General features: G+C 42.6%; 2 protein-coding genes across 2 annotated transcripts in view; both read left to right on the plus strand.

The window, feature by feature from the left end:
• The first annotated feature begins 298 nt into the window (after positions 1-298).
• Positions 299-6,377, plus strand: LOC125376772. Its single transcript, XM_048388676.1, has 4 exons — positions 299-362; positions 1,784-2,116; positions 3,357-3,538; positions 6,204-6,377. Exons 1-4 carry the CDS (start codon positions 299-301, stop codon positions 6,375-6,377), a joined length of 753 nt encoding a protein of 250 aa, XP_048244633.1.
• A 154-nt stretch (positions 6,378-6,531) lies between these two features.
• The window catches only part of LOC124136091, a 40,683-nt gene continuing 28,175 nt past the window's right edge, over positions 6,532-19,039 (plus strand). Inside the window, exons 1-10 of the mRNA XM_048388677.1 lie at positions 6,532-6,583; positions 7,492-7,731; positions 8,590-8,691; positions 10,247-10,303; positions 10,836-10,940; positions 11,907-12,158; positions 13,981-14,144; positions 15,046-15,201; positions 16,139-16,280; positions 16,717-16,907. Coding sequence (XP_048244634.1) covers positions 6,532-6,583; positions 7,492-7,731; positions 8,590-8,691; positions 10,247-10,303; positions 10,836-10,940; positions 11,907-12,158; positions 13,981-14,144; positions 15,046-15,201; positions 16,139-16,280; positions 16,717-16,907 — 1,461 coding nt within the window. The remainder of the gene's footprint in view (positions 6,584-7,491; positions 7,732-8,589; positions 8,692-10,246; positions 10,304-10,835; positions 10,941-11,906; positions 12,159-13,980; positions 14,145-15,045; positions 15,202-16,138; positions 16,281-16,716; positions 16,908-19,039) is intronic.

The following is a 19,039-nucleotide window of genomic DNA, read 5'->3' on the forward strand; positions in this document are numbered from 1 at the left end:
CTCTTGTCCCTGTGTTATTGTTGCCGTCCGTTGTTGGAGCGCTATTTTATCAAGGCGCATGCATTAGTTATCATAACAGTAATATAAGATTAACACTGATAAGATTACTGGGAGTCCAAACAGTGGATTTGTTTCTCACAAATATTCCGTCTTCTCTATTGTCACATCAGACACGTGTCAGTAAGGTTAGGTTGTGCTCGCAGCTGCTGCGACTGATGTCATCCCACAGCAGCGTTCAGCGGATAATTCAAATCTGTATCCTTGATATGTTCCAATAGTGTTCGCGATGTCCTGCAACATGGCGCTCCGGGTGATCCTGCTTCTTGTGATGGCCTTCCTTGCTCAGAGTGACCGTGTTTCTGGTAAGGGGATGTAAATTTGTTTCAATTGATAACCGTAGGCACATGGACTGTTTCAAATGCGCATTGCTTCCCAAGCATGGATTTATTAGGACTGATAATTACTAATTAGCGAGTTTCATGAGTCTCGGGAGTACAGGTGGACAAACCGTCTAAGCTGCTGCATTTGGCTGTGTAGAGTTATGCCCTTAAGGCAGGTTTTGTGCCACTGTTTTGTGATTTGTTTGTTTTTTCTTGAAATTTGAATTTTTATTTTTTTTTAAACAAAATTTTTTTTTAATGCTTTATCAAATTTGAAGATACAAAGTTGAAATTTCAGTTGCTATGTTGAAATTTTAAGATTTCAAGTTGAAATGTCAAGTTATGATCTTATGATTTCAACTTATTATTTTGAATTTTCAAGATCATTATCTTGAAATTTCAACTTAGTATCTTAAAATGTCAACATATCATCTTGAAATTTGAACTTAGTATCTTGAAATTCCAAGAAAAAACCCAAAACAAACGGCTTCCATAAATTTCAACTAATATATCTTGAAATTTCAATTAAGTACCTTGACATTTCAACAGAGCATCTTGGGATTTCAAGGAAAGAACAGGCCCTAAAAGACTTCCGTTCTGTTTGTCCTAACTAGATTTCTAATTTGTAACGTGGGTTTCACCAAATCCATAAATGTCTAAAACATACGTCAATTCGGGCTTTCCTGAAAATAAGCTGACACTCCGTGATGTAACTGAAATCCTGTAACAATTCAAAGCGGCGTTAAATCAAACATTGAACATATGGCGGATATTTGGCTTATCTTGTCCCATAACATGTTTTTTTTCTAATCGCGTGACTTAACTGATATTTTCACGTTTTGCGCAGCCACGATTGGAAATTTGAACTTTTTCAGGTCATAAGAAAACGCGGGGCGGTCGAGTAGCCAAGTGGTTAACGCGTTCGCTCGTCACGCAGAAGACCCAGGTTCGATTCCCGACATGGGTACAATGTGTGAAGCCCATTTCTGGTGTCCCCCACCGTGATATTACTGGAATATTGCTAAAAGCGGCGTAAAACCATACTCACTCATTAGGAAACGCATTATTGAACTGTTACAAGAGCTGAGATGGAATGGGGTTTAATATTATTTCACATATACACGTGTGTGTGTGTGTGTGTATGTGTGTGTCTGCGTGCGTGCGTGCGTGTGTGTGTATGTGTGTATCTGCGTGCGTGCGTGTGTGTGTGTATGTGTGTGTCTGCGTGCGTGCGTGTGTGTGTTTCATCCCCTTAATGCCGAACACCAGGCAGCGAACAACAACGGCCATCTTTTAACGTCTTTCAGTGTCCAACCACAGACATTCCGCTCTCCGCTTAAACGTTCTGTCATATACACCACGGATGGACTTAATTGTAACTCAGTCACTCACTCTTCTTCCAGAAAGAAAAGTGTCCTCGTGGCCGAGAGGGAACTACGGTCTACTGTCTACCGTCTATGGCTGTCCTGAAACATCTGAATATGGATGGCAGACAGGTTACATCAATTTGACCTCTACAGGGTCAAGGACAGCCTACCACGATTGGTCAGATAGCCTCCATCTGCTTGGACCATATCATCTGCATACAATCCAACTGAACTTTTGCATGAGACCCGATGACCTTGACACTGAAGATGACGAAATTCTAAATGTCACAGAAAACAGAACTGCTTCATCGAATATTTGGCCACAAGGTCATTACTGCATCTTTCAAGGTGACGCTGACTGCCCATCAGGTAAAGGTGTACCAGTGTTGTATATTTAGTGTTATCTGTTTTTACATGATAAGCGATTAGTTAGTGTACCAATTCCCTCAATGCATTCCAAACCGTGAAGATCCGGGGTAGAATAGGTCTTAAGCAACCAATGCTTGCCGTAAAGGCGACTTAGCATGTCGTAAGAGGCGACTAACGGGATCGGGTGGTCAGGCTCGGCTGACTTTGTTGATGCATGTCATCGTATTCCAATTGAGATCGATGCTCATGATGTCAATCATTGGATGGTCTGGTCCAGATTCGATTATTTACAAACATATAGCAGGAATATTGCGGTGTTAAAAAACAAACAATACCCCAATGCATCGCCGATTTACGCTTTCTGCCGTTTCATATTCGACATCTCCACTTCTGTCTGATTCTAACGTTATGCATATGTTCTAATAGTCACCAGGACTTGGAGTTACCAAGGTTTTAATTTATTCCTTAAACGTCACTAACCGTCAACAAAGAAGAAGTAGGCAGTTGGCTGTATTGAGACCCATGGTGACCACAGGGCAGAATAGGTCATCGGTCATCATGCTTGTAAGAGCCGACTAAGGGTGATAGGGTGGTTGCGTTGTGTGACGTTGCTTGTTGCCTGCGTAACAGCGTAAGACGTTGCTCATGCTGTCGCCCATTGGACTTCTTAACCCGCTGTATGCCGAGCTATCTGAAAAGTGAATGTTGTGGGGAAACTGCGCTCTCGCGACACTGGGTCTGCCTCCGACTGTAAAATTACGCAGTGATGTAGCATATTAAATTTCCCAGCTGATGGTGTTCTATTAACTGTAAAACAGGTTGGAAAAAGAGACAGTGTGATACGTTAAAAAAAGCAATTGCGCCACTTTTTACCGTATACGAATAAAAGTAAGTTTTTACTTATCAGCTTTATGGAAATCACCAAAATAATGCCTGATAACAAGTATCTGAACGACATAATGCAATATCTAACGGGTGTGTATGCGTATGTGTAACGTTATACATTCGATACAAAAAATAGCGTGCTGTAAATGAAGGAGTTAATCCAAACTCGGTTAGATAGGTAAGCTGTAATATTAATGACGTCGGAAAAGAACATAATCACCCAAACTCAACGATTAAGTATTTTCTTTGGTAAACTTGGCGTCTATAACTTAAATATATACTCCCTTTGAACAATCGCCTTATATCAGAAATATGTCGATTATATGTTCATTATATGACTAAATTGTGTTTTCAGAATTCAACACATCCTTCTTGACATTGAGAGACTATGCGATTATCAATGATGACATTGAAGGTCAACTACCAAATATGACCTTTAATGAAAATGAGGTCATCGTCATCTTGTGTTGCCGGTCCGATGAAGATGCAAATTCAACCATGGCCCTGCCTTCCGTCTTTCCATTTTACCTGATCAAGGTAAGCAACTTGTGTTTAGCACTGGAATGGGAAACTTCCTTAAATGTGAGTGAGTGAGTGAGTTGGGTTTAACGCCTCTTTTAACAGTATTCCAGTCATATCACGGCGTGTCAGCTTAATGTGGGAGGAAAGCCCGAAGTGATGCAGGTCTCAGACGTTTACCACTTCGGTGAAACCCACGAGCACGGGTATGGTGCTGACAAACCTAGAAACATAATCGGGGCGAACCGGGATTCGAACCCACAATCATAGGTTTCTGGCGTGCCCAAGGGACGCAATTCTGCACAGCGAATCGCGGCGCCTTAGACGACTGGGCCACCCGTGCCCCCTTCCTTAAATGTGAGAGTTGAACAATTTGATTACTGATACTGTAGACATGCTCGTCGCTGGAGTTTCAAAGATGTAGATTCGAAAGTTTAACCATCAAATAACGAATTTGATTGCTTAAGGGAGCGAAGCACCAGAGTACTTTATTGGGGCCAGGGAGCATGCGCACTTAAATATATTCCCATGTCTCTGGCTATTACTCGCAAAGGATTCCGGGTTAGAACTGCTCCCAAGCAATGCTGGTCGTGAAAGGCGACCAAATGGATGAGTGACCTGGTTGATAGCGTGTGATCATCGTACCCCGACGACGTGGATCGATGCTTGCAATATTTATCACTGGCTTGTTTGATTCAGACTCGATTATTTATATACTGGTCACCCGTATCTTGCATATTGCTGAGCATTGAGCATCATATAGCTGGAATATTTGCTGAGGACCCGTGAAGATTAGGGTAGAATAGGTGTTCATCTACCCATGCTTGCCGTAAAAGGCGACTTTGCTTGTCGTAAGAGACGACTAACGGGATTGGGTGGTCAGGCTCGCTGACTTGGTTGATGCATGCCATCGATCCCAATTGCGTGGATCGATGCTCATGATATCAATCACTGGGTTGTCTGGTGCAGACTCGAATATTTACAGACCGCTGTCATATAGCTGGAATATTGCTGAGTGCGTCGTTAAACAAAAAACAAACAAAATGTACCTGGTTGGTTTATGGTTTACTTCATGAATATGTCAGAAAGAGTCCGCTGTAAAACTGCATCTTGACATGTGTCGTGTCAAGTTTAGGCGACGTGAATTTCGTGCAGCACCTGCTTATGGTCAATCGGCATTGTTCTGGCCCAGTTTACAAAACTTGGACCGACTGTAAGCAGGTCCATGAGCCTGAGTTGGATGGATGGTGATTCGAAAAACTGACAAGCACTTCACGAATTTCATTGCCTAAGAGCTCAAAGCGTTTAGCGATTCCATTACGAATCAGAGGGCATGGAACTCGGGAAATTTAAAACTGTGATTGATTGAAATTCTAATTACTTCTTACTTGATATTACAGTGAAATAGCAGCTTCCGAAAACTAGCAGTTTAGTTGATAAAAATCTGATTATTAAGCTTTATGATAATGATTGTGAAAACAATTTATTCTACCACGAATGTGGAGACTTCTCGAATCAGAGTTTATCAAATCACAATATAGTTCCACTGAAACAGCTGATTTGACGGCCGTATTACCACGGAAGCTTATACTAATAGAAAAGTACGCCTTTTTAGTCCTTGTCGGTAGGCATTTTAAAACAATTTCTACAATTATAGGTTATAAAATGCAAAGTTGCGGTTACTACAATACTCATATAATGTTTTGCACTAAATTTAAGACCCTTGAAGATTCCGGGGTAGAATAGGTCTTCAGCAACCCATGCTTGCCGTAAAAGGTGACTATGCTTGTCGTAAAAGGCGACTAACAGGATCGGGTGGTCAGGCTCGCTGACTAGGTTGATGCATGTCATCGATCCAAATTGCGTGGATCGATGCTCATGATATTAATCACTGGGTTGTCTGGTGCAGACTCGAATATTTACAGACCGCCGTCATATAGCTGGAATATTGGTGAGTGCGGCGTTAAACAACCAACCAACCAACTAAATTTAACATTTGAAACCCCTCCCTACGCGTTCGGTTTCAAATTCAATTTAGCGCGGTTAAATCTACAGGAGCGAAGGTCGGTGTTTCGATCCCCTGTCCGCGTCATACCAAATGACGTTAAAAAATAATACTTGTTCTTACCCTGCCTGGCGGTCGGCATTTAGGGAATAAAACAAGGAATGGGAGCTTGATGTCAGTATAATGTGTATCTGCAGCATGCCATCTATAGCATGAAAACACTATAAAACGACTGGTACAATAAGACACACACACACACACACACACACACACACACACACACACACACACATGTGAAATAATATTAAACCCCATTCCATCTCAGCTCTTGTAACAGTTCAATAATGCGTTTCCTAATGAGTGAGTATGGTTTTACGCCGCTTTTAGCAATATTCCAGTAATATCACGGTGGGGGACACCAGAAAAGGGCTTCACACATTGTACCCATGTCGGGAATCGAACATGGGTCTTCTGCGTGACGAGCGAACGCGTTAACCACTAGGCTACTCGACCGCCCCGCGTTTTCTTATGACCTGAAAAAGTTCAAATTTCCAATTAGCTATGCGCGAAATAATCTTGATCGTGATGTTTAACCCAATCTCACTGTACGTTCTGAAATTCAGGCATGGTAACATGGTAACATGGTAACGTAGTGTAGTAGTGTTCTACTTGTCCCAGCCCCAGTCAGAGGTTCCCTGTCAGCAAGTGGGTGGCACGGAGGTCTTTGAGGAAACATTTGCCTTCATCCCCTCTACAAATATGTCCCAGGATGAACTGGAACCACACGAGAACGACACTTTGGCTCTCAGACTCTGCTTCTACAAGCCTTATGGTATGTTGATAGACATCTAGAATCCGCCCATATTCATTTTAATAGAAAAGAAGGAATCTTGTTCGAAAAGGAAGCATTATGAAGGTTCTTTCTTGTTGGCAGTATTATGATCCAAGCAGTGCAATCAAACATGTATGACATCAACGCATGAAACCATTTTATGAGCCCAACAGTATGGCACCAATGTATAAGATCAATGGTATTACATCAATGTTTGAGACCAATGGTATGACACCAATGTATGACATCATGGTTTGATACCAGTGGTATGACACCATTGTTTGATACCAGTTGTATGACACCAATGTATGAGACCAATGGTATGACACCTACATGTATGTATGACACCAATGTGTAACACCAAAGGTATGACACCAGTAGTGTGACACCAATGTATGACACCAATGGTATAACACCAATGAATGAGACCATTGCATGTGACCAATGGTATGACACCTATGTATGACACCAATGTATAACACCAATGGTATGACACAAATGTATGAGACCAATAGTAGGAACACCAATGTATGACTCCATTGTTTGAGACCAATGTATGACACCATTGTTTGATACCAATGGTATGACACATATGTATGACACCAATGTATGACACCAATAGTATGAGAGCAATGGAATGAGACCAATGGTATGACACAAATGTATGAGACCAATAGTATGACACCAATGTTTGACACCATTGTTTGATACCAATGGTATGAGACCAATGTATGACACCATTGTTTGATACCATTGGTATGACATCATTGTTTGATACCAATGGTATGACACATAGGTATGACACCAATAGTATGAGAGCAATGGAATGATCCCAATGGTATGACACCAATAGTATGACACAATTGTATTACACCAATGTACGAGACTAAGGTTTGAGGTCAAAAGTATGAGATCAATAGTATGAGACCAGTAGTATGAGATCAATAATATTACACCAATGTAGGAGACTACGTGCCTCACATCATAATGAACGTGTCAATTAAAAACGTATGCCATATATCCTCCAATTTGTTTTTGCATATGATAGAAAACAGTTGCTGTTTAAAACAACACAGTCAGAAAAACATGTAACAAATCTTGACAATTTTCCTCAGAGGCTAAATGTGTTTTCAGAGCGGAGAGAATGTGCCTTCTTTGAGGACCTAGGGTCTTCTTATAGAGGTCGTCACAGTGTCCACAACTTGGGCTACGAGTGTGAGTACTGGGCCGACAACGGCTGGCCCTCCACCGACACCGACTACATCATGGGGAACTTGGAGGAGAACTACTGCCGGAAGGCGGCCTGGAACTGGCGCTTCCTCGTCTGTAAACACAAGACTACCATGGCGTTCTGTGTCTCCGTGCCCCTTTGTGGTACGTTTCATCTTGTATCATCGTGTATCATCTTGTATCATTTGTGTAAAAATATATTGTCAATGCAAGAGCATAACCAGCCTGGGTATTCTGCCGAAACAGATTCAATTTGCCGTAAAGGTCAAATAGCTGTGGAAATTATATGAATGGGCTCCTGAAAATCGGTGATGACACCAGGTGTTCGCGAAAAGGGTAGGCAAGTCCTGTCCCACCAATAGCAAACCGCCATCCATATAATTTGCATGAAAAAATAAGTATTTAGTGCCTGACTCCGCACAGTAGTTGTCCTGCCATGCGACGTCAGCCTGTAAGCAAATGTAACGCTTGGCGTTAGGGACCAACGAACTGATATTCAGAAAAGGTGGGAGGCGGGGGAGGGGTTCTTTTGAAAAAGAGAATATATTCCACACAAAAACTGGAGAAGAAAATTCAATTGACCTCAGGTTTACCAAACAGAAAATTGTTCAATGGACTTTTTCTTTAACCTGAAAATATGTGTTGTGAATGTTTAGATTGTTCGGCTCATCTTTTCCGCAGAGAAAATTCGTATTTAGAAGCAGTGATAAAATAACATCCTTTCTCTATAAATCTAGGCCGCCCAGAACATTAAATGGTGTGTCCCTTCTGTGCAACGCTGACTTGCTGTAGTCATCATTGGTTATTGGTGAGATTTGGTTCCCGCTACTGTGTATCTATCTATGAAGACCTAATACATTGGTAACTCAATGACTTGGAGGGTTGTCCACTAGAGAACATCAACCGACTGGGCTGTGTGTATAATGACACCCCACAGGAAACAAGCGTACATTGGCAAGACTGTAACTGTTACTGGGGAGTCAAATATACCGTTTATTTCAGATGTTTCCGAAGATTTACCCAATGTGGCTTTCAAGAAGGCTGCAAGGTCTTCCAATGCCAAACTGGGAAATTCCACAGAAAATGCGTTGGATGGCAAGATTAGTAAGTTGGACAGCTTGTATTTAGTAGAATTTGAAATGAAATTGTAAATGATTTGGGGAAATTAGTTTTTTATCTTGAACTCGACATGACTAAATAAGTACACTGGATTGATAATTTTATCATCTATTTGTACATATAAATTCAAATGATTTGATAATAAGAGAAGAAACAAAGGTACACACTTTGCTTTGATAACATTTTTCCAAATGTTATTTTTATACAAGGCCCAAACAAAGTTTTGCGGGGGATATAGAAACGGCTCCTTCACATTTTGTTTCCGAACTCCTAAACCGTTCAATATTTCTTCATGAAACTTTCTCTATACATCAGGCATGAACTTTACTGGGACCTTTTGTAAATCTTTTTGCGTTTTCGAAGTAACAAGTTGACTTTTCGTTCAAGTGAGTGTAGTGATCAATTCCGGAACATACTTGAGCATGCAAACCAGGTAAAGTGGTGCATTTTCCTATTCGTTTGCTTACAAACAAAAGATTTTGAGTTTTTTTAGGCAATAACAAGTTGGGGTTCAAATAAGGGTTTCATTTTGCGGAGCGACTCATTAACCATTCATTCACTTCCGGGTTGAAAAAGGTTCCCTAGCAACCTGTACTTGTTTTGAGAGACAACTAAATGGATCGGGTGGGCTGGCTTGGTGACTTGGTTGATTGTGTGGCATGGTACCCTGACGTTGTGAGACGTTGCTGATGTTGCACAGCATCATACATCAATTTAGGAATTTAGATAATGATTAAGAGTTTTGAGAATATTGAATTTAACATTGATTTCAAATGAAAAGCTCTATCTATAGATATGTTTTGTGTGTTTGTTTGTTGTTTAACGCCGCACTCAGCAATATTCCAGCTATATGACGGCGGTCTGTAAATAATCGAGTCTGGACCAGACAATCCAGTGACTGACATCATGAGCTTCGCTCCACTCTATTGGGATACGATGACATGCATCAACCAAGTCAGGAGCCTGACCACCCGATCATGTTAGTCACCTCTTACGACAAGCATAGTCGCCTGTCACGGCATGAAGGGGTTGCTGAAGAGCTATTCTAACCCGGGTTACGCGGGGCACGGGTGGCCCAGTCGTCTAAGGCGCCGCGATTCGCTGTGCAGAGTTGCGTCCCCTGGACACGCCAGAAACCTATGATTGTTGGTTTGAATCCCGGTTCGGCCCGATTATGTTTCTAGGTTTGTCAGCACCATACCCGTGCTCATGGGTTTCACCAAAGTGGTAAACGTCTGAAACCTGCATCACTTCGGGCTTTCCTCCCGTGATATAACTGGAATACTGTTAAAAGCGGCGTTAAACCCCAACTCACTCACTCACTAACCCGGGTTACGGGTTCTATAGATAAGTACCATCACTAATTCACGTCTTTGGAAGGTATTGAAAGCATTTCAAGCAGAGAAGGGATCGTTCTGTTTATCATAAATCATAGCGTATTCACAAGCTGTAGTATTAACCTTCTTGGTATAAGGAGACATAATTTGTGTGTCTTTATGCACATATATATATCGATGACTTTGTCTTCTTGTTCTTTTAGGAATGGACTGTGATTGGTACCTGATACTAGTCAAAGCTTGTCTGGCAGACCCAGAAGGTGAGAGAGCAGTGTGACAGGCCCCTGACGTATTCTCATGCTTGTCCCACCAACACCTATAAACACATTCGTGACCAACTCGTGTTATTCCGGGACAAGCCGGATAGCGACTCGTGCCCCTCTCATGGCCATTTTTGCGACCGGGCTCCTTCTTAGCGCAAACGGGCATACCTAATCTCATGTCATCTCGTTGCGTAATGGTTCACATATATATCCCCATATATTATATTATATATTTCAGATGCAATGTAAAGCATATCTGGACATGCGGAATTAAAAGTATGATTGAACACATTTAACTGTGTCTTGGGTATTTTTTTAGATGCAAGACATATGTAAAATTCAAAAGATATTTCTGAGGGAATCCTTGACAAAGAACTTGAAATCATACGCGCATTCTGATTGGTTTGTCGTATTTTCGCACATAACATTCATCGATAGGGGGACGAGTCTTCTTGCACGTTACGGAAAGGGGCGAGTGGTGACGAATGCTATAAACAGTATATACATTGAGATGACGTTTCCTTTGTAGGCCCTGCATCTTTTGCCACAGAACCAGGTTTGGTGGAGCCGTGGTTTCAGGTCGACCTGCAGAGACACTTCCTGGTGCAGGCAGTCGTCATAGTCAGAGCTGAAGGTTGGTAAACCCAGTAATATGACTTTGACTTCCCACATCTGGCTTAAACATTGCGAGTGAGTGAGTGAGTTGGGTTTTTAACGCCGCTTTTAACAGTATTCCAGTTATATCACGGCGTGTCAGCTTAATGTGGGAGGAAAGCCCGAAGTGATGCAGGTCTCAGACGTTTACCACTTCGGTGAAACCCACGAGCACGGGTATAGTGCTGACAAACCTAGAAACATAATCGGGGCGAACCGGGATTCGAACCCACAATCATAGGTTGTATACTAATAATAATATTTGTATATTTTAAACGATAATAAAATAGAATTATATTAAAGATTGGCATCGTTTCTGGAATATAAACCTTTTAAAGTTCTACATGATTAAATATCAACTAATTTAAGGTACCGTATTCGACGTAATAAGCGCCCAGGGCGCTCTCAAAATTAGAAATCGGGGGCTCTTATTAGAATATTATTTTGGTGAAAGATATATTTCGTGGTTTATGCTGACAGCCTGAAATGTTTATGTACGACAGATATATTTTTCAAGAATTTAATTGCCCATAATTAAAGGTGCATATAACGCACGAGTGTGTATTATACGCGAATAAATAAGTATTGTGTACATTGATCAATCGGAAGGGGTGCTAATTGGGATTGTTGACTAGCCAATATATAGCAAATATCGCCGTGGGCGTTTATTAGAGCGGGGCGCTTATTACGTGGAATACGGTAAACATTTGAAGCCTGATGTCTTTCTAATGTTAAGGGAAGATGGGTAGACCAGTGGTTAAAGCGTCCGCTTGTCACACCGAAGCCCCAGGTTCGATTCCCCACATGGGTACAATATGTGAAGCCAATTTCTGATATTGTTTCAATATCACGTACAGTGGCGTAAAACCATAATGACTCACTCACTTTCTAATATTTCAGTTATTTGTTTTAGTTATTTGTATTTGTTTTGTGTATTTGGTTTCAGAGGAGAAGCCCTATAACGCCCGTCATATGATGACCTTTGTCAGCGTCCGGCAGTGGGACTTCTTCACGTCCGGCGCCCCGGTCTGCGAGGGCCCTACAAACCTGGGCCGCAATAACGTGTACCGATTTGAGTGTGTCCGGCCACTCACTGGTCAGTACGTGACCATACAAAACAACGTCGCCTCTCACCCCGGACGTGACTACCCACCAGGGTTCATTTTTGAACTGTCTGAAGTCAAAATAAGGGCTAAAGGTAATTGCGAAATTTTTAACTCAAGACATTTTCCCTTGGGTATTTTAAACTGATTCCCCTGTACCCACTACGATTCGACTAAGATGATGAACGAAGGCTCAAGATAATGTTTGGAAACCATTAAGTATGTACTCACGTTATCATTCATATTGTGCATTTAGTATAATTTTACTCTTTTGGGTCTAGTGGACCGCCTCCGTGGTCTTGTGGTAGAGCGTCCGCCAAGAGAGCGGAAGGTCCGGGGTTCGATCCCCGGCCGCGTCATACAAAAAGACGTTAAAAGATTTTAGATTAAGGGGCTAAAACAAGGACTGGTCGGCTCGGAGTCAGTATACAGTGTCTGAGTAGGGTATTCATGTTAAACTGCGGCATGGTATCTCAGTGGGCTAGCACTATAAATCGGCATCAGTCCGGACTAGTACAAGTAGCTACACACACACACACACAGACACACACACACACGTGCATGCACGTCGCTATAATGTGCAATAATCTTGGACGCGACGTTAAACCCAATCTCACCTCACCTCACCTCACCTCACCTCACCTCTCCTCTTTTGCGTCTAGTAAAACTGAGTATTTTAAAACACTTTTTTTAAATATTTGGTTTAAAATGCGGTTTTAGATTACTTGTATTTAGCAATCTTCCCAAGAATATCAAATATGGCATACACACGTGAAGATCCGGGTTAGAATAGGTCTTTAGCAACCCATGCTTGTCGTAAGAGGCGACTTGGCTTATCGTAAGAGGCGACTAACGGGATCGAGTGGTCAGGCTCACTGACTTGGTTGATGAATGTCATCGTATCCCTATTGCGTGGATCGATGCGTATGATGTTAATTACTGGATTGTCTGGTTCAGACTCGATTATTTACAGACCGCTGTCATATAGCTGGAACATTGCTGAGTGCGGCGTTAAACAACAAACAAACAAACAAACAAAACATGTGGCATAACCTCACAACAGTGATCTACGTGTTATTTACAGCACGCGACACTTGAACAAGCGTTTTGAACATTATTACAGGCAGTAGAGTTAATGCACACGTAATGCCTGCATACGATCAGTTAATACCAATCTCATTAAAATCAGACTTCAGTTCTAGTTACCGCTAAACAAAGATCTGAGGACCCCATTAGGGGCCACGTCAGAACGACCTTTCATCCGACCAATCAGAGCATCGCTTACCAGATTATAAAAGTGATCTAATAAAAATTTCTAATCAGGCAACCTCGAAAACTTCACCAACGACTGAATCCATACAATATGGACCATTTATTAGCCATTCCAGAATGTTCTTTTGTTCAGGTTTCAAATTTGTTAACGAGAATTTGTCAAAATATGTTTCGAAGCGTAGTCGCCAATTTGAAATTAGTGCCGTAAAGCATGAGAAAGCTGCCTTCTGATTGGTCATTCCATTGGTCGGTCAAAGTTCGTGAAAGGTTGGTCTGACGTGAGCCGTAATGGGATGTCCTCAGATCTTTGTTTAGCGGTAGCGAGAACTAGGATCGGATTTTAATGAGACTGAGTTAATACACATGTGTAAAGACCGCCGCCATATGGCTGGAATACTGCGGCGTAAAACAACAAACAAACCAACATATGTTAAGAAATACAGGTACACAATCCGAAAAGGCTGTTCACAGATGACGGGCTGGAATATTATCAACTTGCGTGGACAACATTCACTCACAACCATGTCTTAGATTAGCCAAAACTTTGTAAGCTTAATACCTGTAATAATAGCCTTATGTTATAGCCATATTTGTTTCAAACCAGATACATTAGATATGTGAACAAAAGGGTATGATTTATTTCAGCTTTGACGTGTGGCTTGCCGATGGGGATGCTGTCGGGAGTGATTCAAGATGCGCAAATTGCATCTTCATCAACAGCATCTGACTCGCTGCCACCACGTAATGCCCGACTTAACCTACCCGCAGGGTGGTGCGCCTCGGACGCTGACCCTAACCCATATATACAGGTAGATGGATTGTTCCCCCCCCCCCCCCCCCCCCCCCCACCACCACCACCACACACACACACACACACACACGCAGCCAGTACACGCACACCACCAGCCTCCCGTTTATGGTCGGTGACAAGATACTCATCTTTATCACGTCAGCCCGCCCCCAAACCCCCACCCCCGTGGCAATTCAGTGTTAGAACAGGCCCCCAGCAACCTATGCAGGGGGTGGTGAAATGGATCAAGTGGTCAGGCTCAGTGACTTGGTTTGATAGCGTATCTTCGTGCACCGTCGGCGTGGGTCGTTTCTCACAATATCAATCACTGGATTGTCTGACCCAGACTCGATTATATTAGGCCGCCGTCATATAGCTGGAATATTGATGAGTACAACATTTATCAACACGTGAACAAACAAACAAACAAACAAACCTTTACTTAAGGGTTGGTGTTATCGATGCTGTAATCCAATCCGATAAACCTGGATAAGCAGTTTAGCGATCTATAAGGCTTAAACAGTCTGCAAATCATGGCACTATATCATGAATGGAGTGGTTCTTTGTATTCCTACAAACCCACAACAATCTGTTCAGGATGCCCAATGGAAATATATTTAGAAAAATCTTACGATCAAATATTTTTCACAACTATCCCCAGTCCCTGCACGCCCCTTCCAACTTTTTGATTGATTCTAGAAGTTGGTGAGTATATAAGAAAACACACATCTTAATGGATACCAATTTCTTTTTTTCATTTAGATGCAGTTTTTTATGTATATATTTACACCGTTATCAAGCTGGAGTGATAATCTGCGTCAAAAGGTCGCTAAATGTAACATACGCGAAGTCGTTATCTATTAAGTTGTGTGTTTTCTCAAACCCCATCTGTTGGATAATGACCTGTTGATATGCTGCAGGTGGACCTGCTGACCAGCGTCACGGTGCAGGGCGTGGTCGTGCAGGGCTGGACAGAGGAAGGGGCTGACCACAAGATGCCCGACTCCTTCACAGTGCTGCACGGCCTGACGCCAGACACGCTGACTCCGTATCTGGACGGTCGGGGGCAGGTTAGGGTACGTATCTGCCTGTAAACATTCACGGAATACAGACGATTAGTATGATAGTTTAATACTCCTAATGAAATGGGGGCGGTGGGGTAGCCTAGTGGTTAAAGCGTTCGCTCGCCACGCCGAATGGGTACAATGTGTGAAGCACATTTCCGGTGTCCCCCGCCGTGATATTGCTCGAATATTGCTAAAAGCGGCGTAAAACCATACTCATCCACTCGCTCACTGAATGCAGTGACCCAACAACAAGTGAATGTTGATGAATTCAACATTCCCTTTATGTCGAGTAATATTCCTGCAGCTCCAGCCCTTCACAACTGTTGATGTACGACCGAGCATGCTCTTTCAAACAACTTTTCAAAGAGCGTCATACAAGTCGTGCTCAGAAGTTGTGTGATCAAGGTATATTCAAAGCCTGAGTAAGCTTTCAAAACGGTTTATGGTAGACATGTGGAGGACATTTCCAAACTTAACACATCAGTGACAAAAATGATGTCCGATGCAATTCCCTATTTTGACTTACACTATAGATTCCCGTGTTTTTTCCGGTTGAACAATTGATTTGCCTTTGCATGTGTTTGCGACGAGTGCCACAGGTGAGGCAGGATACGCTCACCTTTTCGCGAACACCTGGTTTCATCACCATTCGATAATGATCCATAAACACATGCTCATGATGTAGACGGAATCGTAAAATAGACTCCATTTTTGACAGATATTTCTTATGAATATGGAAAGGGTTTTGTCGCTTTTATTAAATGCCACAGTCGGCATTACACAACTTATATAATAATTATAAATTATAGATTTGTATACCGCATCTTGTCCAGATACTCCCTACTGAAAATTACGAGGCTTTCATGCAAGTCGACCCACCGTGATGTAACTAAAAAAGATGTTTAAAACGACGTAAAACCGAACTCACTCACTCTGACTTTTTCAGACTTTCTACGTTGATTCGTCTTTAGCCCCAGACTTCCCACAGAGATTCCTGTTTGTCGAATCCATCTTTTCACGCATTATCCGGATGCATCTTAACGGTCAAGCATGCGTCAAGCTGGAGCTTATTGGATGTCCGAAACAAGGTTCGATATGATAGAAACAGTGACAGAAACAACGACTATATATAGACAGATGTATTCCTGAAACAGTTTTCATTTTTTTTCAACTGAAATGTTGTTTGATGTCGTGAAACTAAAACAACAAATAATCTTAATCCCCGCGGGGATTCCGGGTTAGAACAGATCCCCAGCAACCCATGCTTGTCGTACGAGGTGACTTAATGGATCGGTGGCCAGACTCAGTCACTTACAATTGGTTGACTGTGTGTAACCGTACCCCGACAGCCTGGGAGTTGCTCATAATATCAATCACTGGTTTGTCTGGTAGAGATTAATCACAGGCCGCCGGCATATAGCTGGGATATTGCCAAGTGTGGGCTGAACAACAATCGGCTAAGGCAAACTTTTTCTGTGAAATCCTCTGATGACAAAACAAAATGTATTTGTTTTTGTATTGTAGAAGATATCCAGTCTAAGGAAGGATGTTATACTGAGGTGAGAGATTCAGGGGAGATAACTTCTCCGAGCTTCCCCTTCTACTACGGCGAGGGTACGCACTGTGTGTGGGACGTGGAGTTCCCCGCCCAGAGTCAAATCAAACTGGAAATACTTAATCTGACACTTCCAGTGAAAGAAGGACGATCCATGCAGGTACCTCGCAAAAGAACTCATATTCTATTGGGCTTTCTGCTTATCTAGGTATTATGTAAAGTGAGTGCGTTTTACGAAGTTTCTAAGCAAAGACACTTTTAAAAGCTATGTATGTGCGTCGTGCGTGTCTGTGTACGTGCGTGTGTATGATATCCAGACCTTTATTTCATTAAAAAGCGACTTTTTGTCCGCCAGTGTGGTTGGCGACCGTTGTTTATGTTTAGCGGCAGACTGCCTAGGTAGTGGGAGAGTTACCTCCCTTGGCTTGTGTCGTCTTCTCCTCACATGTTGTTTGACCATTACTGAGAAGTAAAGCTACAAGTATATTGGAATACCTGTGTTGGGTTGTGAATTGCGAGGGTCCAAGCTGGCGTGGTGGCAGCGGAGACGATCATCCGCATCTCTGAACACGGCACTTAACCTGACTTTCGCAGTTACTACACGAACAAGTGTGCAATCTACCTGGTCGACATCGCCACGATAGCGCGGGTATTTCAAGTAGGCCTACTAGCATAACATCATGGCAAACACTCACAGAGCACCGAAACAGTGGTCTCTCACGAAACATGAAACTGTTAATTCGTTTGAGAATTGGAAACAAAACCTACTATATACGTTATCACTGGACACGAATTTTGCAACATTTCTTGCTGACGGCGCCACGTGGGGAAAACGTACACGTGCAACCCCGTTACGAGGATTTGAAAATGATGGGGAAGACGTTGCTGGAGCTCAACGCAAGACGGCAGCGCAAAAGGTAACATCACTCGAGTTAATGTTGGGCCAAATCGCCAATTATTGTCCTGTAATTGCCAGGAACACCATTGTGAAAAGTTCAGTATCGATTTCAAGTATCTGGCAGACTATCAGACTACACTACGGCTTCCAGTCATCTGGTGCACATTTTCTTGATTTGTGTGACATACATCTCCAACCTGAGGAGCGACCAGAGGATCTTTACCAGCGCCTGTCTGCATTTATGGAAGATAATCTGCTCAGACAAAATGGCGGAATCACTCATCATGGAGAGGCGAGTGGCGAGGATGAGGAATTAACACCTACGTTAGAGAACATTATTATCCTGACTTGGTTGCGCCTTATCCATCCTGATTTGCCCAAGCTGGTGAAGCAACGATATGGAACGGAACTGAGATCCCGTACTCTAGCGTCAATTAAACCTGAGATATCACAGGCACTCAATTCCCTGTTAGATGAAATACATTCATCTGAGGATGCCAAGGTCATGAGGACTGCTACCACTAGAGCAAACAACTTCAGTCAAAGATCTAATTTTAGACCTCGCATACAGCAGACATCCAATAAACGTCGTTACCAGTCAACCTCAAAAATGTGTCCCCTCTGTCACACAGCTGGTCGTCCTAATGACAATCACTTTCTCAGTGAATGTTCATACTTACCTGATCAAGACAGAAAATACATGGCTAAGGCACGTCAAATAGCTAGCATCCTGGATGAGTCAGAGGATGAAGATGGACAGTCCCCTCATACAGACACAGTATCTACACCTCCCGTTACTGCCTCAAGTGTAAACAATGCTTCAGTCAATAGAGTCAGTGTACGTCAGTCTCCATATATGAACGCATTTTATGGTCATAATGTCATATGTCTTACCCTCGACAGTGGAGCTACAGGTAATATGATCAGTCAGACTACTGCCAGGAGACTCGGCATTGAAGTCACCAAAAGTTCACAATCTGCCCATCAGGCTGATGGTTCATCCCCACTCCATATTGTTGGTGAAACACGAGTAACTCTCAGCCGTGACAATAAGGATTTTATTTTCGAGGGCCTTGTTGTGGAGAACCTTGATGTCGAGTTGCTTGCAGGAACACCGTTCATGGAAATAAATGATGTTGCCGTTCGCCCAGCTAAGCGCCAAATTACACTTGGAGATGGAACCACCTTCCAGTACGGCAACCAAGAAACCCACTCGTCACACCATACAGTAAGACGTGCACATGTCTTACGAGCGCCTAAGTCCCCTACAACAATCTGGCCTGGCGATTTCATAGAGTTATCACTCCCGGATGACCTGATCCACTCAGATGACACATTCGCAGTGGAACCACGTCTAACAGGTGATTTATTCAAAGACCACAAAGAATGGCCAA

Source organism: Haliotis rufescens, unplaced genomic scaffold (genome assembly GCF_023055435.1).
Source record: "Haliotis rufescens isolate VD_foot unplaced genomic scaffold, xgHalRufe1.0.p SCAF_76, whole genome shotgun sequence".
Lineage (NCBI taxonomy): Eukaryota > Metazoa > Mollusca > Gastropoda > Lepetellida > Haliotidae > Haliotis > Haliotis rufescens.